This window comes from Crocuta crocuta, unplaced genomic scaffold, assembly GCF_008692635.1.
Source record: "Crocuta crocuta isolate KB4526 unplaced genomic scaffold, BGI_CrCroc_1.0 scaffold270, whole genome shotgun sequence".
NCBI lineage: Eukaryota > Metazoa > Chordata > Mammalia > Carnivora > Hyaenidae > Crocuta > Crocuta crocuta.
Genome location: NW_027527569.1, coordinates 3733061 through 3759647, shown reverse-complemented (window position 1 = coordinate 3759647; position 26587 = coordinate 3733061). Strand labels below are relative to the sequence as shown.

General features: G+C 37.8%; 1 protein-coding gene across 1 annotated transcript in view; it reads left to right on the top strand.

Annotated features, from left to right (window-relative positions):
- CD109 (CD109 molecule) overlaps positions 1-26587 on the top strand; it is a 132832-nt gene that overhangs the window by 73340 nt on the left and 32905 nt on the right. Inside the window, exons 11-23 of the mRNA XM_077770293.1 lie at positions 294-521; positions 1376-1477; positions 1564-1629; positions 2743-2919; positions 5891-6043; positions 11460-11534; positions 11942-12002; positions 15715-15856; positions 16733-16850; positions 19505-19618; positions 21284-21502; positions 22734-22878; positions 25628-25804. Coding sequence (XP_077626419.1) covers positions 294-521; positions 1376-1477; positions 1564-1629; positions 2743-2919; positions 5891-6043; positions 11460-11534; positions 11942-12002; positions 15715-15856; positions 16733-16850; positions 19505-19618; positions 21284-21502; positions 22734-22878; positions 25628-25804 — 1777 coding nt within the window. The remainder of the gene's footprint in view (positions 1-293; positions 522-1375; positions 1478-1563; positions 1630-2742; positions 2920-5890; positions 6044-11459; positions 11535-11941; positions 12003-15714; positions 15857-16732; positions 16851-19504; positions 19619-21283; positions 21503-22733; positions 22879-25627; positions 25805-26587) is intronic.

Sequence of the window (26587 nt, the reverse complement as noted above, 5' to 3'; positions counted from 1 at the left end):
AAAGGAAGGAAGAACCCAAACAGACTCTGTGAGGATGCAGAAAGAGGACTTTGAAACAAAGAAAGCTGTTGTGGAGCCATGGAAGGCAAGAGAAGCAATAATATCAAGAAGGGAATGATCAGTAGTGTTGGATTTCATCTAGAGAGTGCTTCTTCTGGAAGTTAGGGTACTGGCAACAGTTTTTGAGAGTTCAGTTTCATGAGAATAGCACAGATGGGAACTGGATTCAACTGAACTTAAATTCTTTGCTTTTCTTGTTACCCATTTTTAAATTGTTGTGTTTTGACAATTAGGTGAAGGTAACCCGTGCTGATGGCAATCTACTGACTTTTGAAGAAAGAAGAAATACTGTAGTTTTAACAGTGACACAGAAAAACTCTTCCGAGAACTGGAGCCGATGGATCAGTACCAGGAACCAGGAAATGGAAGCTGTCCAGATCATAAATTATACTGTCCCTCAAAATGGAATCTTTCAGATTGAATTCCCAGTCCTGGACGATTCCAATGAGCTACAGTTAGAGGTGCCCTCTGTTTCTCATCATTATGTTACTGCAACAACATCATTAAAATTGTAATCTTGTGGTAGGCACTCAAACCATTAGAGGTCAAGTGCACAGGAAGTAGGGAGTAGACACATGTTTCTATTTTAAAAATGGGGGAAAGTGTTAAAAGTAATTTAGTAACAGTGGGTGAGAGGTAGACCAAATGCTTCCTTGTAAGTTCATTCTGAAGATGTAAAATATAGTAATCTGAAGGCATGATGAAGAAGCTCCCCAAATTCCCATCCCCGATTGGTTTTCAGTTATTTGAAAGTATATTTTGACAGAAGCTGAAATGAAAAAGGAAAATATTTTTTTAAACCTGTATTCCTTTGCCAAGTTCTTTCTCAGAGTGGCTCATCTGAGACCCACCCTCCACCTCCAACCATTCCTGCTATCTTTCTTTTCGTTACTTGGTTCTGCCACACTTTTGGCCATTTGACTTTTACACTGTTGGTAGATCACATGGGTTGATATGATTTCTTGCTTGTAAATGAACTGTGTGTGTGGAAAGAAGGAAAAGGAATCGTTTCTCATTTGTTCTCTCTTCTCACCATGTTTCCTGATAATATGCTTTTCTTTCTGAAATAAGTTAGGACTACACTTTTACCTCTTAGATTATGGTGATAAAGACCCTTTTCGTGTTTTAATTTAAAGCTGTCACTTTCTTTATAGTATAAGCTATAAAATGATGAAGGGCCAATGGTTGGGGAACAGATTTTTCCTGCAGGAAAAAAAGGAAAAGTACATTTGCCTTTCAGGAATTGTAAAACAGTATCTTTTCTCAGGGTGTTACTGAAGATGAAAATTTGTAGCTCTCTTTTCTTTTGTTATAGGCCTCTTTTCTTAATAGTGTCAGTAACATGGTCGTTCATGGTATGTTTAAGTCTCCCAGTAAAGAATACATCCAGCTAAAAACAAGAGATGAAAATATAAAGGTAATGCTTACAGTCACCTATAATTACAATATAATTGTACTCTTTTGCCATTAATATGTGTTTCTTAATTAAGATTTTTTTTCTAGGTGGGATCACCTTTTGAGTTGGCGGTTAGTGGCAACAAGCCACTAAAGAAGGAGTTAAGCTATATGGTAATCTCTTAGAGAATCTAAATTTATTATCTCTTATAGGATCATCTCAAATAAGCTACCTTATGTCTACCTTATGTCTATACTAAACTCACTAATTTTATGTTTATTTTTAAAGTTTATTTATTTATTTTGAGGGAGAGAGAGAGAAAGAGAGAGTGTGTGTGTGAACAGGGAAGGGGCAGAGAGAGAGGGAGGGACAGAGAATTCCAAGCAGGCTCCACACCATCAGTGTGGAGCCCAACAGGGGGATCAAACTCACAAATCGTGAGGATCGTGACCCAAGCTGAAACCAAGAGTCAGACACTTAACTGGCTGAGCCACCCAGGCGCCTCTAGACTTAACTCATTAATTTTTAAAATTCAGCCTCATATCCTTTAGCCTGCCCTTTTTATGTTGCAATCAAAATTTCTTTTTTCTCTTTTCACTTACATTTCGTTTTCCAGTTTAAGATGGATGATTAAATCTTGCATTCTGTTTAAAATTTAAATTTCTAGGGGTACCTGAGTGGCTCAGTCAGTTAAGTGTCCTACTTCGGCTCAGGTCATCTTCTCACAGTTCGTGGGTTCAGGCCCTGCGTTGGGCTCTGTGCTGACAGCCAGCTCAGAGCCTGGAGCCTGATTCAGATTCTGTATCTCCCTCTCTCTCTGACCCTCCCCTGCTCACACTCTCTCTTTCAGAAGTAAATTAAAAAAAAATTAAAAAAAATAAAATTTAAATTTCTATGAGAGAGTCCACATAAGTTCATTGTAGAAAATTATAAAGTATGAGAAAAAAAATTGCTACCCATAGCTTTGAATCTTTCTAATTCAGCTCTCCACAGTGGTGGTCTATATTCTCTANTCCTAGAAATAAATAAAAATATTTAAAAAAAAATAAATTAATTAACTGTGAAGCTACTGATGTTCAGTCAGTTATTTCTTTATCTTATCCTTTTCTGTTTCTTAGCTTATACTCTATCTGTTGGTCAGGGAGGTTTCCTTGCACTAAAAAATGCTTTGAAGTTGGTTTAAGTGAACAGTTTGTGTGTATGGTTAAACCTGTGATAAATGTCGCTGCAGTTGAGAGTCTCATTAGCTTTGGCATAAAATGAAACTCTTCTGTTACTCTTTTCAGGTAGTATCCAGGGGACAGTTGGTGGCTGTAGGGAAGCAAAATTCAACGACCTTCTCTTTAACTCCAGAAAATTCTTGGGCTCCAAAAGCCTGTATTATTGTGTATTATATTAAAGATGATGGAGAAATTATAAATGATGTTCTAAAAATTCCTGTTCAGCTTGTTTTTAAAAATAAGGTAAGATTTAAGATAATGATGTGAGAAGAAAACTTCATACTAGTGAAGTCTGAGAAATGTAATTTTTCTTTAGAAAAGTATCATTAAATAACATTGGTTAGAAATTTATATTCATTTCTAAAACTATGGTTAAATCCCTTCGGTATTGTTACCACATATGTATTTTCACATGTGGAATTATTGGGCAGTGTGGGTCTTATTTGTAAGTTATGATTCTTGGCTTTAAGACTTAACTCAATTTCATGAAGCTATTTCAGGATTTCTCAAATGACGGAGTCGTTATTGCTCTGGCATGCAGTTCCAGCTACGATGCAGAATTTGTGTGGTGCTGATATTGGTGTGAGAGTGAGATGCAGAGCATGTAGGGAATGAGGCCATCAGCACTGATAGGTAGAAGCAGAGCCCAAATTGGGTTTATCCATTTCATGGGCCTGGAAACTAACCCAGGACAGATTTATGGGAAGCATGGCTACCTTGCATGTGGAGATCTGTGTGGAGTTTGGTCTCCAAAAGCACCAGGGATTTTTATAGCTTAAGGTGTACTGCTTGTTTGGGACACTCCCTTGAACCCCAATTTTTAGAAGTAACCTGGCTAAAAGAGTGTGCATGATGGAATTGAATCATCTAGTGCATAAGAAAATGAGCCATTGTTCTCACTGAAAGCTGCTGCCTTCTCCGGTTGTTTTAAGCACAATATTCATTGTTTAAAAAGCATTGATTTGCAAAGTACAGTTCTTTGATAGCACTTCTGTTTGCTTAACTTGTTAACTTCTGAGAAGTTGCAGTAGTCATACATGTCTTTAGTTGACAATTGTTAATTAACTTTGTCAGAATAGAATACAAACTTCTATTTTTCATTTTATGAAAAATGTTTCCAAAGATAATGGTATATACTCTGTTACTTTTCGTGTGCAAATTTTGACTTCTAGTGATTCTATTAATCCCCTGACAAAGATGAATTCTAAAGTAGGAGTTGGACTTAAACACAGAGGCATCCATCTCTGAAATTGGGACCAGGTTTTAAAAAAGTTATAGTGTAAGAGGATGTTGGTTTTGAGGAAGCAGAGTATATAAATAGCATAATTCCAAGAAATTTCTTAGTTATGAAAGATAAATATAATTTCAGCTATATTTGCAAAGATACAGCTTTCTCTACTTTTATTTTTAAGTAATCTCTATACCCATCATGGGGCTCAAAGATACAATCCTGAGATCAAAAGTCACACCTTCTACGGACTGAGCCAGCCAGGCGCCCCTCTTTCTCTACTTTTATACGTTTATTACATTACTCACAAAGAAACTACAAATTTGAAAATAGAATATATTTAAGCGAGGGAAAATTAGCGAGTCTTTTGTATGTTCAGTAATGACTGAACGGGATGGGATGCGGAGGCACAAGAGATGGAGGTTTAGAAATCTTCCACTTGCAAGTGTACATGGAAGCCACGGGGTCCCAGAGGTGCAGAGTCAAGAGTGAGAAGTACAGGTTGGAACATGTTGCTCTCCTCTTCTTCATTTTGGGCATATGCGGGGAAACTTAAACCAAAAGTAAACTAGATACAGTGGTATAAGGGCCATATGTATAAAAAACTTCACTGGACAAGTTAAACAGGCAAGTCTTTATTCAAGACTGTCACAGTAGGGGAGAGAGATTGAATTCAACTTCATGAAAACAAACGGCAGGAGAGGTTAATTAATTATTTATTTAGAGAAAGCATAAGTAGAGGAGGGGCAGAGACAGAGGGGGAGAGAGAGAGAGAATCCGAAGCACACTGACAGTGTGGAGCCCAATGCAGGGCTTGAACCCACAAACCGTGAGATCCTGACCCAAAGTCAGACACTTAAATGACTGAGTTGCTCCAAAAGGGAGTAGAGTTTTAGGTAGTGACTGAGCTCGTGGAAAAGGACTGGAGGACACTGAGGGAAGACTGGTCAATATGATTAGGCCATCTGTGTATGCTCACTGGCAATGTATAAGTTAGGCTCCCATCCACCCACAGAGTCTGGGAGATCAATCAGGGATTCTTTTTTTGGTGATTACATTTCAAAGGATTGGCTCCCAGGTCCTTGGGGAAGACCTTCTTGGGTTGTAAAGTGGCAAGAGACCAGGAGAAGACTTACATTTCAAAGGGGCAGAGGAAGAATTTACTATTGCAAGTTTTCTAAAGTAAATGTTGTAAGTAAAGGGAGAATCAGGGGCTTATGGTCAGGAAGAAGCCTGTCTAATATTCAGTCAAGTTGAGAGGAACAGTAAGGCCATTTTGGTCAGGGAGTGCAGTCACTGCAGCAGCGGAATGTTGAAATAGAACTGGACAGCATGGGCCTTCTAGGTGTGAAGGGGCCTCATGACAAAGCCATTCAGTTTTGCTGTGATGAGATGATTGAGGCTCATTAAGAAGTATGAGTTAGGACCATACTTTGATGAATGTAATGAACAGAGGCAGTTCAGGCAGCCATGGGGAACAGAGCGCTGGCCTAACTAGTGTTTGATCTGATCACCTCTTCCATAGGAAAGCTATCCCCTTGTCCCCAGCCCAGGTAGTTCTGTGAGTCCCCGAGGGGCCTCTCACTTGACTCACTGTAAGTTCAGGTTACCAGCACGTGGGCATCTTCAGTTTCTCTCCTCCTTCCTGTTCCTTGCCCAGGTGTGCCACACACTGCTGTCTTCTCTTTAGCATTGGCTGGGGGCTGCGGGGTGTGGGATGGAGAAAGGGAAGAAGAAAGGTAGAGAAGTGAAGGATAATTCAGATTTATGCCACTGTGAGAAGTTCTATTCCTTGCAAAAATTGTGAGTAAAGTTTCTTTTTTTTTTTTAATTCCTTTCTTTATGTATGGTTTTAGAATGATCCCTGAGTAAAGGCAAATGGAGAATCTCTGCTAGATTTTGAGTCCTTGAACTGCTGTTGGTAAGACATGTAAGTAATGCTTTAAAGAAGTCACAGAAATCAATCCTGTTTTCTCCCTTTCCTAGATAAAGCTGTTTTGGAGTAAAGCTCACGCTGCACCATCTGAGAAAGTCTCTCTTAGGATCTCTGTGACACAGCCAGACTCAATAGTTGGGGTTGTAGCTGTCGACAAAAGCGTGAATCTGATGAATGCCTCAAACGATATTACAATGGAAAATGTGAGCATAGCTATTTTTTCATTACAAAAATACATGCTAAACGAGCAAAAAAGAAATTTTATTGCATTACTTCAAAATATCTAAGGGAAATTTCATTGGTTTCTCTTTAAGTATAAATCAGTAATCAGCAAAGTTTCCAAATAAAAACTATTAGCATTCCGGTTGTTCTGTTGGAAAGAGGCTTATGTGGTGAAGTGTCTTTTCTGTCTTACATGAGAGGCCATCTAGAGTTTTTCCCTCATTTTCATACTGTATTTGAATTTAAGGCTCTCAAGAAAGTACCAGGAAATTGACTTGTACAATGTTGGGTGACATTGGAGAAGAGAGCTCTAGATAATTTTGAAGTATTTTCTATTTTGGTTATACATATTGGTTATATATAATTTACAGTCTTATTGAATTTACTATTTGTAGTATTTTGAGGGAGTGAAATCATGTTAATCTGCAGAAAACTTATAAACAAAGAAATATATAAACCTCTAGTGTTACATAAACTAATTCTCTACTCGTCAATCAACTTTTCTTTGTAAGTTCATTTTCGTGCTTTTTAATTTGTAAGTTTTTGATATATTCTTGTATATATCCTTTAATATACCCTAGCCATTGTTAGTTGAAATCTAGGTTGTGTAACCTGTGTCCATTAATTGATTAAGTGTAGTGATTAACAACATATAGGAAGAAAGATATACATGTTTAAGCTAATTTGGTCATCTTGAGAAAAATTATGTATTTTTTCAGTCTATAAAGCTAATTTTTCTCAATCCCTTTAAAAAAAAGACTCATTTAAATTGGTCATTTTTTTCTCTTGATTTTTGAAAAAATTCATGTTATTCTAAAAAGTCTATAGGATTTTGCATTTGATTTAACTGAATTTAGTAATATCTCATTTTTTAGCTTTTTAAGTATCTTAAATATATTATTTCATTTTTGTTTCCCTGTGTATGTGCGTGTACATTTTCTTCCTTTAAGTTTTTCTTATAAATAGCATGTTATTATATTTTGTTTTTGGTTTTTTAATGTCTGGTAGTCCACATCTTTTAATAAGCTTATGTAACACATTTACAAGTATGATAATTCTTGTCCTAATTAGGACTTATTTCTACTTTATTTCATATTTTTATTTTTTAATTTTTCATTTTCTAATATAATTTATTGTCAGATTGGCTAACATACAGTGTGTACAGTGTGCTCTTGGTTTTGGGGGTAGATTCCCATGGTTCATCACTTACATACAACACCCAGTGCTCATCCCAGCAGTTGCCCTCCTCAGTGCCCATCACCCATTTTCCCCTCTCCCCCACCTCCCCATCGACCCTTAGTTTGTTCTCTGTATTTAAGAGTCTCTTATGGTTTGCCTCCCTCCCTTATTTCATATTTTTAAATGTGATTTAGATGTGATTACTTTTTTTCCCTCTTTTTATTATCTTCTTTCCATGGATTAGATCAAATTTTATTCTTCTGGTTTGTAAGTTATACATTCTGTTTTTGTTCCTATGACAGATGCCCTTAACTCATGAACCATACTCCTGTTTATTTATTCTTGCTGATTTCTTAAGACTATCAAAATTTCTATCTTCACCTAATAAGATGAGCATTTTTAGTACGTTCTCATTCTCCTTTATAAAAATTTTAAATGTTTATTTATTTTTGAGGGGGGGAGCACGTTCCAGAGCATCAGCGGGGGAGGGGCAGAGAAAGAGGGAGACAGAATCCGCAGTAGTCTCCAGGCTCTGAGGTGTCAAACACAAAACCCCATGTGGGCTCGAACTCAGGAACAGTGAGATCATGACCCGAGCTGAAGTCAGACGCAGACGCCTAACTGACTGAGCCCCCCAGGTGCCCCAGTATGCTCTCATTTTCTTGCACATCCCTTTTCACTTGTTACCACCTTCTTCTCCAATCCCAGTCAGACCGTGTGGCGATTGTACAAGACTGTAATTCTGTGTCATTATTGATTGCCCTAGCAGTCTATGCTCTTCCTTCATTTTTCAGTTCTGGAAATTTGCATCTGTTATTTCTTCATATATATTTTCTCTTCTTCATTTAAATTTTTCTCTTCTTTTGAGACTCTTCTTATTCATTGATTGGCACATCTACTTCCATTCTCTGTATCTCTTAGCTTTTTGTTTTATGTTTGCTATCTTTTTGACTTTCCTGTTTTTCTTTGAGAGAGCTCCCCAGTTGACTCTGCTCACTGATCACCTGTCAGTTGTATCTATCCTCCTTTGATTTGTTATATTGGGTTCTTTATGTCAGTTATTGTATTTTTAATATCTATTATTTTCATTGGGTTCTTATCTTTTGTTCTTGTTTTATATTCCTAATATTTCCCCTTATCTCCTCATGTATATTTACCATGTTTATTTTAAAATCTTGAACTGGCCCTTTCAGTATTTGGCATCACATGTTATGTGTTGTCCAGTTGGAGGTCTTTTATGGAAGTCATACTCTTGGACGTAGTTGATTTGGCAGATACTCTGATATTATCTGTTGGGGAAGACTGAACACTCCATTCCAATCTGTGTAAGTCTTGTGAGTTTAAAGAGGGGGAGGGGTCAAGCTTCAGGGACTAGAGAACTATTCCTGATCTTCTCTGTGTGCTACTGGCTTTTATTCAATGTTTCACTTTTAAGCTCTTAGTGAAAAGTATCACCAAGAAGAGGCAGTCTCATAGGGTCATGATCCACCAGCTTTTAGGGTTTGGAGTGCAGAGGAAAAGTGAGTCCTTGGGGCCATGGGTCTGCCCATGTGTTTTCCTCAGTTTCTCCACCAGAAGGGCAGAGGCGCTGACCTGGTATTATCTTCCTGGCACTTACACAGGCAGTGGAGGCTGCTGCTGCAGCTGCTGATTTTGGCAGCGAAAATGCAAGGAAGGATTGTCCCAAGGCTGCTTCCTGGAAAGAAGCAAGAACAGAATTTAAAAACCTTTTTTCCAGACTACCTCTAGCAACTTTCTGCCACCCACTTCCTCCCAAAACACCAGTTAAAGTTATCTTTTACCCTTCCCAGGGTTTTCTCATACCACTCATCTGAGTTTCCTACTTGCTTTTCTTGTTTCTCCAGAGTTGGCTCTGGAGAAGGGCATCAGGAGCCTGTGGTAATAGACCATTTTGATTTCTTTTGCTCTTGTTAAATTTATATGTGGTGCTGAGAGACTCTTGAACACTTGGGGGAAATTAAAGAGTGCTAGATATTCCAGAAATAATTTTCAGACATCAGCTTTTGCTCCAGCTTTGGCAATGCCTTTTTATTGAGCCAATGAGATAAGGAGGATTTCTTTTTGAGATAGATGCTTCTTCCTAGATAAATTCCATTGATTCATGTCAGTGTCAGTGGAAGGTGATCTTGCATGTATTCGTATCCCTTAGCAGAGTTTAAGTCTTGGGACTAAAATCTTTTCTCTACATTATGTCTGGCTCCGGCTCCATTGTTGGGCTGACTGTATTTGCCAGCTTGTTGATATATTATGAAATTTTCTGTTTTCTCCTTCTGTTGTTTTCTTCTCGGTGCCTGTTCTAGTGCTGTGTTTGCTTACCATGGATGTAGCTGTGGTTGTTCTTGGGCAGAAAGAGTGGATGCAGGTGTTTGATTTAAACTTTTTTTTTTTTAACATTTATTCATTTTTGAAAGACAGAGACAGAGTGTGAGTGGGGGAGGGACAGAGAGGGAGGAGACACAGAATCTGAAGCAGGCTCCAGGCTCCAAGCTGTCAGCACAGAGCCCCATGTGGGGCTCGAACCCAGGAACTGTGAGATCATGACCTGAGCTGAAGTCGGTCGCTTAACCGACTGAGCATCCCAGGTGTCCCAGGTATTTGATTTTAAACGTGTTTGTTTTTTTTTTTTTAATTTTAAAGAAAGTTTTATTTCTTTATTTTGAGAGAGACAGAGACAGTGTGAGTGGGGAAGAGACAGAGAGAGAATCCCAAGCAGGCTCCATGCTGCCTGTGCAGAGCCTGATGCAGGGCTCGAACTCTTGAAACCAGGAGATCATGACTTGAGCCGAAATCAAGATTCAGACGCTCACTGAGCTACCCAGGGGCCCCCAACGTGGTTGTTTTTTAAGCTCGTAGTTAGAATCTTTCATGATTTGTATTCCTGCCTTCGTCTTAATTTGTCTAGTTAATGCTAATGCAAATAAGGGAGATACATTGAAATAGTTACCAAACAGGGAGCAATATCTTAACTTTTTTTTATTGTGGTGAAATATATATAACATAAAATTTGCCATTTTAGCCATTTTAAAAGACAATCCCGTGGCATTAATTACTTTCATGTTGTACAACCATCATCATTATCTGTTTCTAAAACTTTTTAATCACCCCAAACTGACTCTGTAGTCATTAAGTGATAACTCTCCGTGTCCCCCTTTCCCCAGCCCCTGGCCATCTCTAATCTACTTCTGTCTTTATGAATTTGCCTAGTCTAGACATTTCATACAAGTGGAGTCATATAAAATTTGTCCTTATGTGTCTGCCTTATTTCACTTAGCTTAATATTTTCAAGGTTCATCCATGTTGTAGCATATATCTGAACTTTACTTCTTCTTATGGCTGAATAATATTCTATTTAATGTATATACCACATTTTGCTTATCCATTCTTCTGTTGGTGGATGTTTAAGTTGTTTGTATCCTTTGGTTATTGTGACTGATGCCAGAATGAACATTGGCATACACGTATCTGTGAGTTCCTGTTCTTTTCAGCATATATATTGGGATGGAATTGCTAGGTCATAGTCTATTCTGTATTTATCTTTTCTGGGAGCTGCCAACTTTACTTACTCTTTTAGCCTGTTTTAGTCACTCTTGCTAGTAATGAGTGCTGTTCTTAAAAAAATGGCATTGCTAATGTGATAATGCAGATATTTCAATATTAAAAAAACTATCTCATTGAAGTTATAATTTGCATTGCTTTATCAGCCAGGGTTGAATTTTTTTTCTGCTTGTTATTAATTTGCATTTCTTTTTTGTAAATTGCTTTTTAAATTCTTTTTGTTATTTAAAAAAATGTAGTTAAGTGAGATTTTTGCAGAACTTATATTAACCATCAAATTTAACCCACTTTATTTCTGCCAGAAGCATAGGTTGTTTTCAGTGCTGACCCCTGTGTGTTGGTTTAGAAATTGATATTTAAGTAGACATTTAAGTTTCTCCTGGGCAAACCTCAAGCCCACATTTCTTAGGAACTCTAGATTCCTGAACAGAGTGAAAATAAGTTAAAAGAATAAATGTAAATTTTAGCTAATTGAATCATTAACAAGGCATTAACATATTTGTTATAGTTCCATTTGTGTCATTTTCAATTTAGATAAGCGTGTGGGCTGTGTGTTATCTAAGTGACATGTAAGAAATATTGTAGAGGGCAGAACAGCTTGATACATGTCAATTCATTCCACATACTTTATCTTCTCCTTAGGTGGTCCATGAGTTGGAGCTCTATAACACAGGATATTATTTAGGCATGTTCATGAATTCTTTTGCAGTTTTTCAGGTATGTTTAGCTTGTTATATAATTTGAAAAGATATTAATATCTTTTACTATTTCAAACACCTTCAGAATTAATTATCTGATTTATGAAATGTTAACCATTTGTTAAATGTGTGTTGAAGTATACACTGTGTTATATAAGTGTAATTTGAAGTGGAAAGATAATCATCCTTCCAGTTTTAAAAGCAAGTGGAAAAAGTCCGTGTGTGTGTGTGTGTATCTGTGTCTGTGGATGAGAGGGAGAGAGAATGCTCATGTATGTACCTAAATTCTCAAAAATGAGAGTAAAAAATAATACTTTCACATCTGCATAAAAAATTGAACAAGAGTAAATTTGGAAGACTGCTTTGACATTTTACAGAGCATTTAAACTTTTATTTTAAAAGAAAATTAAAAATGATTCTTTCTAGGAATGTGGCCTCTGGGTATTGACAGATGCAAACCTTATAAAGGATTACATTGATGGTGTTTGTAAGTAGAACCTGGCAATGTGCTTTCAAAGTATTTAAAAGTCTTTCATCTCAGGTATTTGAAATTACTTATAAGTATGGATACTTTCTGGTTGGATATGGATATTGTGATTTTCATTTTTCTGTTCTCTTTTCCTAAAGTCTTTGGAATTTAATGTGCATCTGAGCCATGATATGGAATATTTGTCTCGGCTTCTGTCTAGATTTTTGAAATGAATGCTTTCCATTTGCTCCCTACAGTTCTTTGAAATAGTTATTTTTGGGGACATATTGGAAGATCTATGCTTCCCATTTGTTTTGTAAACTGTGTTATTATTTTGGAATTAGATAAAAGAAACAATATATTTTTGAAACATTTTTGTTGTCTAGCATTTTGATGGTTCACCTAGAATATAGCCCAGATGCCATAAGTTTGTTGGTACATGCAGTGCACGCACACACACACACGTTCACCTAGAATATAACCCAGATGCCATATGTCTGTTGGTACATGCAGAGCACATGTGTGCATGCACTCATGCACACACATGTCTACACACGTGCATGTGTCATTAGTCTGAGTTCTTCCTGGGCAGGGTCACATCTGTACGTCCTAGTTCCCTGTATTGCTGAATAGAGTTCCCACCCAACTAATAATGAGAGTGCTTTTAGGAAGAAGGCAGATGTTTTGATTGAAGGAAGCGTGTAAATGAGAATGGTTAACTCCAGCAGTTGTTCTCTTTTCCTTTAGGTAACATTGTGCTAATATCATCTCGTAAGGCTCCAGAACTGTCATAATTTCTATACCTGGATTCCCTCTTCCTGTCAGGTGTTCTCAGTTACTCCACACTAAGCCCCAGCCTCTCCAACTTTGGGCTGATTTTTGACAATACAGTCCTAAAGCAAAAAGATCATTTTATAATATTAAAAATTTTATGAAGTCATTATGATTTCTGTGTATTAAAGATAATATGGTATGGTTAGCTTTCTGGGTGTAACAATCCATCCTAGACACCTTCTAAGCAGTCTTTTTCCATTCTTTGTCAGTATCCACCTTTACCAATCTTTTTTCATCTTTACTTATCAAACCCCGATTTCCACTGTAATACTCATTCTATTGTTAGTAATACTAACAAAGGTTTTTTTTTACCTTTCCTGAGAACTTTCTTCTTTTTTCCCCACTGTTTAACAGAAGAAACTTGATACTCTTACTAGCATACTGTGTCCCTAGAAACCTCAAGTGACTGGCATTCATTTTTTTGTTTCTCTTCTGAATCAGGGTTCCTAAGGACATAGTATATCTTGCAGTCACCACTATGGCATCAGCAGTCACTCAAGGTCATGTTATCACTGGAGCACTGGTCTACTTTTTTCTTTTTATAAGGTTTCTTTATTTTAAACAATTTTTAAAAATATTTTATTTATTTCTGAAAGGGGGAGAGAGAGACAGCGTGAGCAGGGGAGGGTCAGAGAGAGGGGGAGATACAGAGTCTGAAACAGGCTTCAGGCTCTGAGCTGTCAGCACAGAGCCCGACGTGGGGCTCAAACCCACAAACTGTGAGATCATGACCTGAGCTGAAGTCAGACGCTTAACCAACTGAGCCACCCACGAGCCCCACACTGGTTTACTTTTAACATTTCAAATGCCTTCTACCTTGGATATTCCCCCACTCCCTTAAATCTATTGAAGGTCTTCTTTGCCCTTACTGGAGACCAAACATCTTCGGTCTTGACTTCTGGTTATTCTGGGTTATTGGCTCCTTCTGCTTTTACTTTCCCCCAATACTTGGCCTGGACCACATTATTATTCAATTTGGGAGCATTCTTCCCTAGTTCCTTATCCTTCCCTGACATCTTCATTAACCCAAACTCTGTAACATCTCAACTGTTTATCTTACCCCCAGTTTCTCCATCCCACAAATACCTTGAATTCAGTATGTCACAAGCAAAGTTTATGATCTCTCTTTCTTTACAATCTTGCTTTTCCTTAATATAATTTTATTGATATATGGGTCTGAACTGATATCATTTCATATCTGTGTTGATGAAATCATCATTTACCTAGATGTCTAAATCAGAAACCCAGAACTCATCCTTAATTCCTTCCTCTCTGTCAGATCTGGAATAGCATGGTAGTTAAGAACAGGATTGCCATCAAATACTTCTGCCTTTAAATTCTGGTGTTTTGACTCTGACAAAATCAATGGACCTCTCTAAACCTCAAATTTACAATTGAAATATGGTACTAATGATATTATTGGTATTACAGGGTTATTATGAGGCTATATTCAAAAACATTTAAAATGTATGACACATGTTTAGCACTTATAAGTCTGCAATTACTCTTTTATTCCTCAGATCCAGTTTGTTCATTCATTATTTAATGCATAGTGACGATATTAACTGCATGCCTAGTATGTACAAAGCAATGAGATTTCTACTTGGTCTAGTGGGGCCCAACAACATATAATCAGAAGAGTGTGCTGAGGACTGGGGTGGGGGGAGTCAGCATGCCATGGGCATACACAGAAGTCATCCACCCAAGAGGCAGAGCAAAATCATCTCTTGAGACTATTCTTCCTCTCCTCTGCTTGGCTTCAGGCCCTTGTCAGTGTCTTTTTGACTGTTACAATAGCATCCTAACCAACTGTTTTGCCTGCCTCCTTTTCCTCCAGCTCTAAACCATTGTTCACACTGATGCCAGAGTTATCGTTATAAAACATGAGCTTAGTGGGCTAGATCATATTTCTAATTTATTCTAAAACCTTCAATAGGTCAAAATTGCTCCAAGGATTAATCTAAGTCCTTCAGTATGGGATATTTGATATTTAATATCTGGACCTAGCCATTCTTTCTCTTCTCATTTTCTGCCACTCTTCCTTAATACTCATGGTCATCTTCTGGACATACCTTTGTACTTAGGTTACTTCCCCTGTGTCCCCTTCCCATACGGGGTACTCTTTAACTGGAGACTTAAAGAAAACGGAATAAAAAAAAACCCCAAAACTCCTGCAAAATGGATTTTTTCCCCCAACCATACTATTTTCATCATTTAGATTTTGGATAAAATCAGCCATTCTTGTGCAAATAGGCATTTTATGTATGTCTATATCACTCTTAACTCTTAACATATTTACTACCATTTTCTATTTGTCTCCTCCAATATAGACTGAGTGAAGAATCTCACTGCATTCATCTTTGTATGCCTGATATCAACTGTAGTCCATTTGTTTTACATTTTATTTTGAAATAATTATAGACTTATAGAAAAGTTGAATAAATAGAAGTAGGTGATCCAGAGTTTGTATGGCAACATGGCCTCTTTTAAGCTAGTAAACACGATGATTGTGGCATCTTATGGCTAGTGTGGCCAATGGTATTTGGCACTAGGGAGCTAAAAAGAGAATAGCAAAATTGAAGGTAACTTAAAAAATGAGATTTAACTTATTTTTAGCAACTGCACTGTAAGTAGTTTTTCAGTTGTTGGCCATATGGGCAGGGAACCTTTTTTTTTTTTTTTTTAAGTTTTGGTGCTGCTGTAACTGGCCACAGGGCCTTGGGTAAGTCACTTGACTTCTGTGGGTCTCAGGTGTCTCATCTGTAAAACAAGAAGTTTGGATAAGATGAGCTCTAAAGTCCCATTCAGCTGAGAGATGCTGCAATTCCGTGGACTAAGTTTATAATCATTCTCTACAGTGACTTTTTTCCTAACAGTTGCCAATGTTGATTTTTAGATGACAGCATAGAATTTGCCGAGAGGTTTATAGAGGAAACTGAAGGATACTTGGTAGATTTTCATGACTTTTCTTCGGTTAGTGATCCACATGTCAGAAAGCATTTTCCAGAGACTTGGATTTGGCTAGACACCAACATGGGGTAAAGATTTATAATATTCTTTGGTCATATATATTTTGTTTTGTGTTATTTTAAAATAAGTTTTGTGTTCTTTCTAGTGTTTAAGTACAAACACATATTGTGGTTAAAGCTAAATAGACCAAGAGGGTTTTATTTTAGAACCATCTTGATTGTATTTAAATGTAGTATTTAATAAAGCCACTTGCATTTTGGGGCAGTGATAGTATCATTAAGGAGAAGGTAGACCTCCTTATGAAGGGTGTTTTGAACTTCGTTCTTGTTTGAGAAAATTGCTGTGAGGATACCTGTTGCCTTGGTGTGAGAGTACTCACAATTACTCTCTCTACCTCATAGCTCCTTGTAAACCATCCCCATGAGCCACAGGGAGGAGCGGCACAGGTGGTGGAAGGACTCAGCTTAGTTGACAGACCCTGGCTATCTGTTCCCATGACTGAGCAGATGAATCACGAAATATGCACATATTTTATAGTCAGCCATGTTTGGAAACTTGAAATAAGACACAAGTCAAAGCTCAAAAAAATACAGCATTCACCAGATTACAGAGGGAAGCTTTCATTTAAATTGACAGAAATAAATCAAGTTAAATTTGAAAATATTTATTATCTGTACAACATTTATGAAAATAATGGTCATTCTGAAGGTATAAACATTGTTGAAAGCTTTTAATGGAATATGAGTCAGGATGCAGTGTTATGGCCTTATTGAACGACCCATTCCTTGAGAATTTGGGATCTACCATTTCATGCTCACTTAAAAACATTTAGATAGGTAAACAATTTGGAAACTTAAAACTCTTCCAAGAATGGTTAGGTTATGTTGACTTTTTGGAAATATGTCATCTCGGTGTTATGATTCTTATTTTTATTTTGACCTTAGTTCCAAGATTTACCAAGAATTTGAAGTTACCGTGCCTGATTCTATCACTTCTTGGGTGGCTACTGCATTCGTGATCTCTGAGGACTTAGGTTTTGGACTAACCAGGACTCCAGTGGAGGTAGTATATGAAAGAGCTGCTTGTAAATGTTAAAGTCCCCAAAGCAAAAAAGGTGTCCACTCTTCAATGGATTTTCAAAAAACAATTGCTTATGATGTTGATTGAATCCAACCTTTTCCAAAGGCCAGAAGACAGAGCATTTCCATGTATCCCTTTGATAAGGATGAGCAGAACTTCTCAAGATGTCCCTTAGCAGACATGGCTTCACATTTCTGGTCAGACTGCAGCATATGTGACTCCCTAACCCAGTTGCTGGCAAGAGGAATATAATGACCATGTTTGGTCTTAGACCAGTAGCTCTCACCTCTGTCATACCTGAAGCCCCTTTTTTATTAGATATTTTGTTTTCCCCTTTGCCATCTACAAGGAAAGTCATAGAAAATATAGTATAGTATACTTATATACTCAATTAAAGAAAATCTATATGATGCCTTAAGTGAAATATTAAGGAGAAATAAAAGGAAAGTAATGTGTAATAAAGTAATACATTACAGTATATAAGTGATTCATCATAGCTGCACTAGGAGACATACATATTTAACTATTTACTCCAGGCATAGAATCACCCTGTGTGTAACAGCTGCAAATCTAGTTTGATGTACATGTATTATTTCAGCTGCTCAAATACCTTGAGTAGTACTGCCTGTGGTGATGTCAGTTTCTGAAACTGTGAACAAGTTTTGGTAAAGTTACATGCAAAACAAAGAGCAGTCTTCTGTTGATTTACAAAACAGCTGTTTTTATGAAAAATTCAGTGTGTGTTGAGAAATGCTTTGGGTTCATGTATAAGTTGGAACTAGGTTTTAAGTTCAGGTACTTTACATGAATGTCTGAAGAGATATTCAAGAATCATGAGACACGGGACAGTTCTTCTGTCTTGAGAATTATAGACTTTCAGCCCCTTTCTATCAATAGTACCTCTCAATCATTGTGACAATCTAAGACACTTTCACAAATGTCTAAGTAAACCTCTAGAGAAAATTGCCACTACCAGTGACAACCATCAGCCTAAACTAATCAGTGATTGCTTTCAGAGGCAGGGTAGGAGTTCAGATTTCCCTGAAGGATTTGGCCACTGGTATCAGAATTGGGTTACCAATGAGGAAGTACATGTGCATGTATATGTTAGAAGGTAGTAAGCAGATCATCTAGACTTTCCACATGAGTCTAAAACAGGGGTTGTTTGATTTGGGCCAGTGGCTTTTAAAGCAGCTTGGTGGAGTCATTATAGCATAGTAGGTGAGGAGCTTGACTTTAGCATCAGGCATGCGGGGATCCATTTCTGGCTCCTTCATTTACTAGCAATATGATCTTGTACTTGTTACAGAGATCTCTGAATGTCAGATATCTTTTCTGTAAAATATGAGCAAAAAATCTGCCTCACAGGAGTTGTAAGGCTTAAATGAAATAATTTACGTAAAGTACCTATAAACTTGGGACTACATCAAAGTAAAAAGTTTCTGCACAGTGCAGGAAACAATCAACAAAACTAAAAGGCAACATACTGAATGGAAGAAGATATTTACAAATGACATATCCAATAAAGACTTAGAATACAAAAGATGTAAAGAACTGATAAACTCAGTACCCCAAAACCAAATCATCCAATTAAAAATGGGCAGAAGACGTACACAGATATTTCTCCCAAGAAGACGTACAGATGGCCAATAGACCCATGAAAAGACACTCAACATCACTTATCATCAGGGAAATGCAAACCAAAACTACAATGAATTATCACCTCACACCTGTCAGAATGGCTAAACTGAATACAAGAAACAACAAGTGCTGGCGAGGATGTGGAGAAAAAGGAACCCTCTTGCGCTGTTGGTGGGAATGCAAATTGGTACAGCCACTGTGCAAAACAACACGGAGGTTCCTCAAAAAACTAAAAATAGAACGTTATGATCCAGGACTCACGCTACTGTATATTTACCCAAAAAATACAAAAATACTAAATCAAAGGGACACATGCATCTTCATGTTTATTGCAGCCTTATTTGCAATAGCCAAACTATGGGAGCAGCCCAAGTGTCCACTGAGAGATGAATGGATAAAGGAGATGAGGTGTATATGTATGTGTGTGTATATATAAATACTATTCATTCAGAAAAAAAGAATGAAATCTTGCCATTTGCAACAGGATGAATAGAGCTAGGGAGTATAATGTTAGGTCAAATAAGGCAGAGAAAGACAAATACCACATCATCTCACTCATACGTGCAATGTAAAAAACGAAACAAATAAGTGAAGGAAAAAAACAGATAGGCAACTAAGAAACAGACTCTTAAGTATAGAACAGATGGTTACCAGAGGGGGTATGGGTGGGAGATGGGGTAGTAGAGGGTGGGGATTAGAGAGTACACTGATTATCATGATAAAAATAAAATAAAATGATAAAAAAATAAAGTTCCTGGATCCTAGTAGGCACTTAATAAAATGTAGTGATTACTATGTTAAAGACCATAAACCACATGAGTTTATCATCATCATTCATTTGGTGTAAGTTGCTGTTTGTTTTCTATTGATAGGCAAGCGGACGTTTCTACGTGAAATTATAGGCTTCATAGGTTCTGTGAGATTTACTTTTAATTGCATGAAATGTGAAGCATTTTGAGTTTAATAACATGTATTCATTGTATTTTTTTTTTCAGCTACAAGCCTTCCAACCATTTTTTATTTTTTTGAATCTTCCCTACTCTGTTATCAGAGGTGAAGAATTTGCTTTGGAAGTAACCATATTCAATTATTTGAAAGATGCCACTGAGGTAATATATTAAAAGTTTTGCTAATCATTCACACTTCAGGAAAAAATGGAGAAAACACACAGGGTTATTAATGTGTTACAGGCATCTGGGAATGTAAGCATTTTATACATATCTGAGAGACTGAAAATAAACCTGCTTAGTCAGTGATTTCTACTTATTAAAGTCTAAGGATTGTATTAGTGCGTCTGTACTGTCTTTCTGAATTTCTTGCACACGTTTTCTACTTTATTTTTTTAAATATTTTATTTATTTCTGAGAGAGAGAGACAGCATAAGCAGGGGAGGGTCAGAGAGAGAGGGAGACACAGAATCTGAAACAGGCTCCAGGCTCTGAGCTGGCTGTCAGCACAGAGCCCGATGCGGGGCTCGAACCCACGAACTGTGAGATCATGACCTGAGCCAAAGTCAGACGCTTAACCGACTGAGCCACCCAGGCGCCCCATACACATTTTCTACTTTAGCCATGTAACTTCCTCACTGTGTGTGAGGCAGGTCTGTGTCTTTCCTGACTCCCTGTCCTGTTTCCTAGCCTTCCCCTCATTTGGAGGTATTGCCACTTCTCACTGCCATTCTGTGCTCCTTGACCGATTCCTCTCAAGATCTGGCATAAAACTAGGATGCCTTTCCTTACCCGTTCTGGTCTGTGTTGTTTATATTTCTCTAGTGTATTTTGTTTTTAATACATTGTATTCAAAACAAGGCTTTATGTTTTGAGTCATGTGCCTTGTTTCCTTAGCTAGTGAGTTCCCTGGAAGGCAGGATTAGGCCACGGTTCGTGTTATGCCCATAGTAGTACTAACCAAGTGATTAATCTTTTTACCCCCAGAGTAAGTAGGGCTATGTTACTAACTTCATTAATGAAAATGCCACAATCTCATTAAACACTATGTTTATAAATTATTTGTAAATTGTACTTTTTAACCTAGTCAACAATGGTGCATTGTAAAGAGCAAAAGATACGGAATCAGAAGGCCTGGATTCAATGCCCCGCTCTACCCCTTAGCAGCAAATAACTTAACAGCAGTTTTCTTATCTGTAAAATGGGAATGATAATTCTTCTGTCTAAAGAAAGTATTTTGAGAAGCAGGTGAGAAAATAAATGGAAAACAATTCATGAAGTGTAAGGCCTAGGTAAATGCAGTTCTTGGCAAAACTGGCAACTTTCATAGACTTTACACAAGTTTACAACCAACATATGCTTCAGGACTAATGTCTGCATCATTCTTCCCTTGGAATAACTTTACCCGAGACTCTCAATAGATGTAATCACATTTCATCCTGTTTGGTTTTTCTAATGGGACCAGTGTCCTAGGGTTGATACAGTTAAATGAGGCTGGTGGCGATATCATGACATGAAATAATAACCTTTATGGACAATCCTTCCCACTCAAAGCCTTCATATAATGACAGAATTTAATGTTAGTGGGAGTTTAATGTTCGAAATGGAACCGAAGAGTTCCGTTTTCCCACGTATCTTGAGGTGGATGAGGAGAACATAGGAAAATGAAGTTTTCCCTGATAACCTTCTCATTTTCTCCTTGGCCAAATCTCTGCCTCATCTTCCTCCAGTCTTGAGCTTCATGGATTTAATAGCACTTGATGTGATAAAGCAAAACCTTACTGATGAGCATTTATTATAGAAAACATTTGAAAATTTTCCTTCCAGGTTAAAGTAATCATTGAGAAAAGTGACAAATTTGATATTCTAATGGCTTTAAGTGACATAAATGCGACAGGACACCAGCAGACCATTCTGGTTCCCAGTGAGGATGGGGCAACTGTTGTTTTTCCAGTCAAGCCAACACACCTGGGGGAAATTCCAATCACAGTCACAGCCATTTCACCTGCTGCTTCTGATGCCATCACGCAGAAGATTTTAGTAAAGGTAAGTGTTTGAGGTCTTGAATAAATGAAATGGGAGTACGTAATCGAAAAGGAAACAGAAGATGGTTTTTCTCTTGGTTAGTTTTGTTGGCAAGATCTAGTAGGTCATCTCCAGCCTCCTGGTCTTGTCTAATTGTTATCTCATCTGTATGTAAAGATACTTAAAATGTTTTGGAAGTAATTGCCCATTTCCTCTTTAAATTTATCATATGCTTATATAGCAAATCTCTTTTGCAGTCAATTACATTTACAAACTGTGTTACATTAGGATCCTATTAAATCATGCCAAGTTGATATGCAGATTTTGAATCTACAGTTGTATGTATTTTGAATGTATAGTTAGAAGAGATTTTGCAGATTTTTTTAGAGAACGCATTATGCAGAAATACTCAGCCTAGTGAGTAGGCACTTGTGTTCTGGGATGAGACAGCCCTAGGTTCGAACGCTGGTTCTGTCAAGTGTGACTTTGGGCAAGGAGTTTAATCTCTTTCTCTCTCTTTAAATCTCTCTTTGGATAATAATAGGATTTACCTCAGAGAGTTTTTCTCATTACCTTTTCATCTCCTTTGTCATTTCAATTGCTGTTTCTTAAAAAAAACTTTTTAGGGGCGCCTGGGTGGCTCAGTCGATTGAGCTCCGACTTCAGCTCAGGTCACAATCTCACAGCTCATGAGTTCGAGCCCCATGTCGGGCTCTGTGCTGACAGTTCAGAGACTCGGAGCCTGCTTCAGACTCTGTGTCTCCCTCTCTCTCTGACCCTCCCCTGCACACACTGCCTCTCTCTCTCTCTCAGAAATAAATAAAACATTAAAAAACTTTTAATGTTTATTTTTGAGAGAGAGAGACAGAGACAGAGACAGAATGTGAGAGAGGGAGAGGCAGAGAGAGGGAGACACAGAATCTGAAGCAGGCTCCGAGTCTCTGAACTGTCAGCACAGAGCCCGACATGGGGCTCGAACTCATGAGCTGTGAGATTGTGACCTGAGCTGAAGTCAGATGCTTAACCAATTGAGTCACCCAGGCACCCCTCAATTGCTATTTCATGAAATGTTTTGTCTACTTTAATTAGAAAGTAAGCATTTGTTAACAGATTTGAAGTGGGAATCAAAAATGGTAGGTATTTATCTAATTGTACTCATAATGCAGACAGCTGATTGTCTTACTATTTTCATAAAGTTCTCTGTAGACAGATGAGTGGAGACCATGTTAATCATGTTCCTTTTTTCCAACAGGCTGAAGGAATAGAAAAATTGTATTCACAGTCCATCTTGTTAGACTTGACAGTCCACAAGTTACAAACTCCCCTGAAAACTTTGAGTTTCTCATTTCCTCCCAACACAGTGAGTGGTAGTGAAAGAGTTCAGATCACTGCAATTGGTAAGAATACAATATATTGCCATGACCCCTGGTTTGTTTATATATGTCTATTGGTACCAACTACTGATTACAACAGAAAGACTAGCAGATATGTGTCCCAGCCCAGTTCTCAATCTCAGTGTACATCTGAATCACATGGAGGATCTTGTTTAAGGAAGATGCTGGTGTAGTAGGCATGGGGTGGGGCCTTGGATTATGCATTTCTAACAAGCTCCCAGTTGATGTTGATGCTTCTGATGTGTGTGAAGACCATTCTCTGAGTAGCAGGGCCCATTTATAATGTGGCTGGAGGGAGGGATTCCTTTTTTTAAGTAAAAAATTTTTTTTCAATGTTTATTTTTGAGAGATGGAGTATGAGTGAGGGAGGAGCAGAAAGGGAGGGAGACACAGAATCCCAAGCAGATTCCAGGCTCTGAACTGTCAGCACAGAGCCTGATGCGGGGCCCGAGTCCACGAACCATGAGATCATGACCTGAGCCGAAGTTGGACGCTCAGGCACCCCATGGGAGGGATTATTTCTAAGAGCAGAGCTTCTGGCTTCCGTGGCTCCCGACCACTGATAATATCAGAATCTTGTGTGGAGATTTGTAAAAGCTCCACTTCTGACCTACCCAATCAGCATTTCTTGAGCTATGGCTAGGGTGTGTATATTTTGAAAAGGATCCACAAGTGCTTCTGATGACCAAAGGTTGAGCTCTATTGCCTCGAGCAGTTCTGTGTGCAGCACACAGATAACCTTTATAACAGGAAGCAGGCCACTGACTTCACCCTCTCCTGGTCACCTTCCGGCAACCCAAATGTGTTTTTGCATCAATTGTTAAACATAGCTTCCACACAAATGATTTGTTTATATAGTTGTGCTTTACAAATAACCGAAGGAAATGTTTAGATTAATGAAGATGAACGAATCTAAATAGTTTGTTAGGTCTTCCAGATGTCAGGACCTAAGGCACTTTTTCCGGAAGTTCTTTTAAATCTCCTCTGTAGGTGTAATGTTTTCCATTATAATTCCAATAACCAAGCCCTCCATAGAGGACTTTTTGGGAGACTTGAATATAATTCTTTTTTAAAAAGTATTATTTATTTATTTATGTATTTATTTATTGAGAGAGAAAGTAAGAGAGAGAGAATGGGGAAGAGGCAGAGAAAGAGGGAGAGAATCTGAAGCAGGTCTGTGCTGACAGCTTGGAGCCCCACATGGGGCTTGATCACCTTGGGTATAATTCTTAAGAAGAATTAAATAACCTCTCTACTTAGGGGAATAAATTCTCCCACAGTGCTGTGATGCTGGGAGGTACAGCACACACACGGGGGATGCAGTATACGCGCACGCGCGCGCGCGCACACACACACACACATACGAAGAAGCCTTGAATTTCAAATGTATATCACCACTTCTTACATTGAGTGAATCTATCTTTGGTTACTGAAATACTGTTAAGGTTTGATTTTTAAACTTGATGCAAAGAATGACTTTCCAAGTTGTATTTTTATATGATATTTATTTCTTAAAAATTTCTTTTTAATGTTTATTCATTTTTGAGAAGGAGAGGCAGAGTGTGAGCAGGGAGGGACAGAGAGAGCAGGATACACAGAATCCAGAGTAGACTCCCAGCTCTGAGCTGTCAGCACAGAACCTGATGCGGGACTCAAACTCCCAGACTGTGAGATCATGACCTGAGTTGAAGTTAACCAATTGAGCCACCCAGGTGCTCCTATATGGTATTTATTTTAAAAAATCCATTTGGTAGCCTAGAATATTAGTGTGAATATTAGTTTTGCTTCTTTGAATATGGAGAGTCTAAGTTTATGTTCACTTTAAATATTAAAAACTATAAAAGCATAAGTGGTAATAATTTAACCTCTATTATTTTTCTGTGTTAACATCTAAAGCTTAAGACATGGTATGCTACCATGGCTGCAGCCTCTTCACTTGAAAGAGGGCTTTCTTTTTTAGACTCATTTTTAAAAAAAATTTTGTTTTAGGATTAGATTCTCACTGTCTTTGGATTTGAAGTGGTATAAATATCTAACATAAACTAGACAGAAGAATGTTCTTCTCCATACAGCCACAATGGGGTCAGAATTAGAACTCAGCCTCTGTATTTCTGAATTTTTACTTATTTCCCTGAGTCATGGTGTTAGAATGTGGGTAGAGGTGTCTCTTAAGCATGCATTTTATTTAATTTTAGATTACTAATTTTGAAGAATACTCCTAATCCTTTTTGATCCTGGTATTCATGGAAAGACTTTGACTTGTTAATTCTACTTTGTTGCTGCTAAATAGAACACAGTGAAAACTACTATAAGCCTTGCCTTTAAAAAACTGATATCTCCAGTGTTTGTAGTTTATTAGTAAGAAATGAGAATGAAGTTCTAGCTATGTGAAGAATACTACTCATAAAACATTCCTTTTCTATATAAAAATGATGATTTCCTGATGATCAATTCCTGACATTTTTGTTCAAGAATTATTTTTAAACTTATTTTTTGCTTCGTGCATGCCACATCTTTAACTGAGCTAAAAGAGTGATGTGTCACATAATTTACAAGCTTGTTGCCACTGTGTTATCAGTTATTTGGCCAGTCTTCCTAAAAGCTTGATGTAATGTTTGTACTCTGTTCCAAGCAGTGGAATAATTACTGCTTCAATGTCCAATGCCTTCTGTACTTAGTGGGAGTCTCATTACCACCAGGAGGTACCGTTATTGACTATTTGCTGAATGTATTGAATATCTTATGCTTTCAGGAGATATCCTTGGTTCCTCCATCAGTGGCTTAGCTTCATTGATTCGGATGCCTTATGGCTGTGGTGAACAGAACATGATAAATTTTGCTCCAAATATTTATGTTTTGGATTACCTAACTAAAAAGAAACAACTGACAGAAAACTTAAAAGAAAAAGCCCTTTCCTTTATGAGGCAAGGTAAGTGTTTTATAAATATACTTTTATTTGTAAAAACATTTTTTTAGACAGAGTTCCCCCTAAACCATATTTCAAAATAGGATTTGTCCTTGCTGTGTGGTTGTAGGACTAGATGGTGCTGAAATGTGCTAGAACAATAAGCAGTAGGAAGATGTAATAGTCACAATTGCTGCTAACATATTTAAGGAGTTAGTGTCTAGAGGGGTTTGTATTTTTTTTAATGTTTATTTATTTTTGAGAGAGACAGAGAGACAGAGTGTGAGTCGGGGAGGGGCAGAGAGAGGGAGACACAGAATCTGAAGCAGGCTCCAGGCTCTGAGCTAGCCATCAGCACAGAGCCCAACGTGGGGCTTGAACCCACGAACTGTGAGATCATGACCTGAGCTGAAGTTGGATGCTTAACCAACTGAGCCACCCAGGCGCCCCTAAAGGGGCTTGTATTTTAATATGGGACCTGAAATTTAAAGCTACTTAAAAACCTAGAGGACTGAGTGTTCATTTATTCATCACACATTTATGGAGCTTCTGTTAGTGACAGTGTCATTTCCACTGCTGAGGAAACAGAGGAGGTCAGGGCCTTTCTTCTCAAGAAGTTCTCTGTTCAGTGAAGACAGTCTGTGTATAAACACACGTGGTGTCATGGGGCAGGAACCTTCTCAGTGCATTTAAAGTGTCAGGTAGGTGGGAGTTAGAAGGGAACAGTTTGTATGGGAGGCCCTGCTGGCCCTTCAGAAAAATGCCACACTGGAGATTACTCTCCCTGGATTCCTTGAGAGGTGTCTG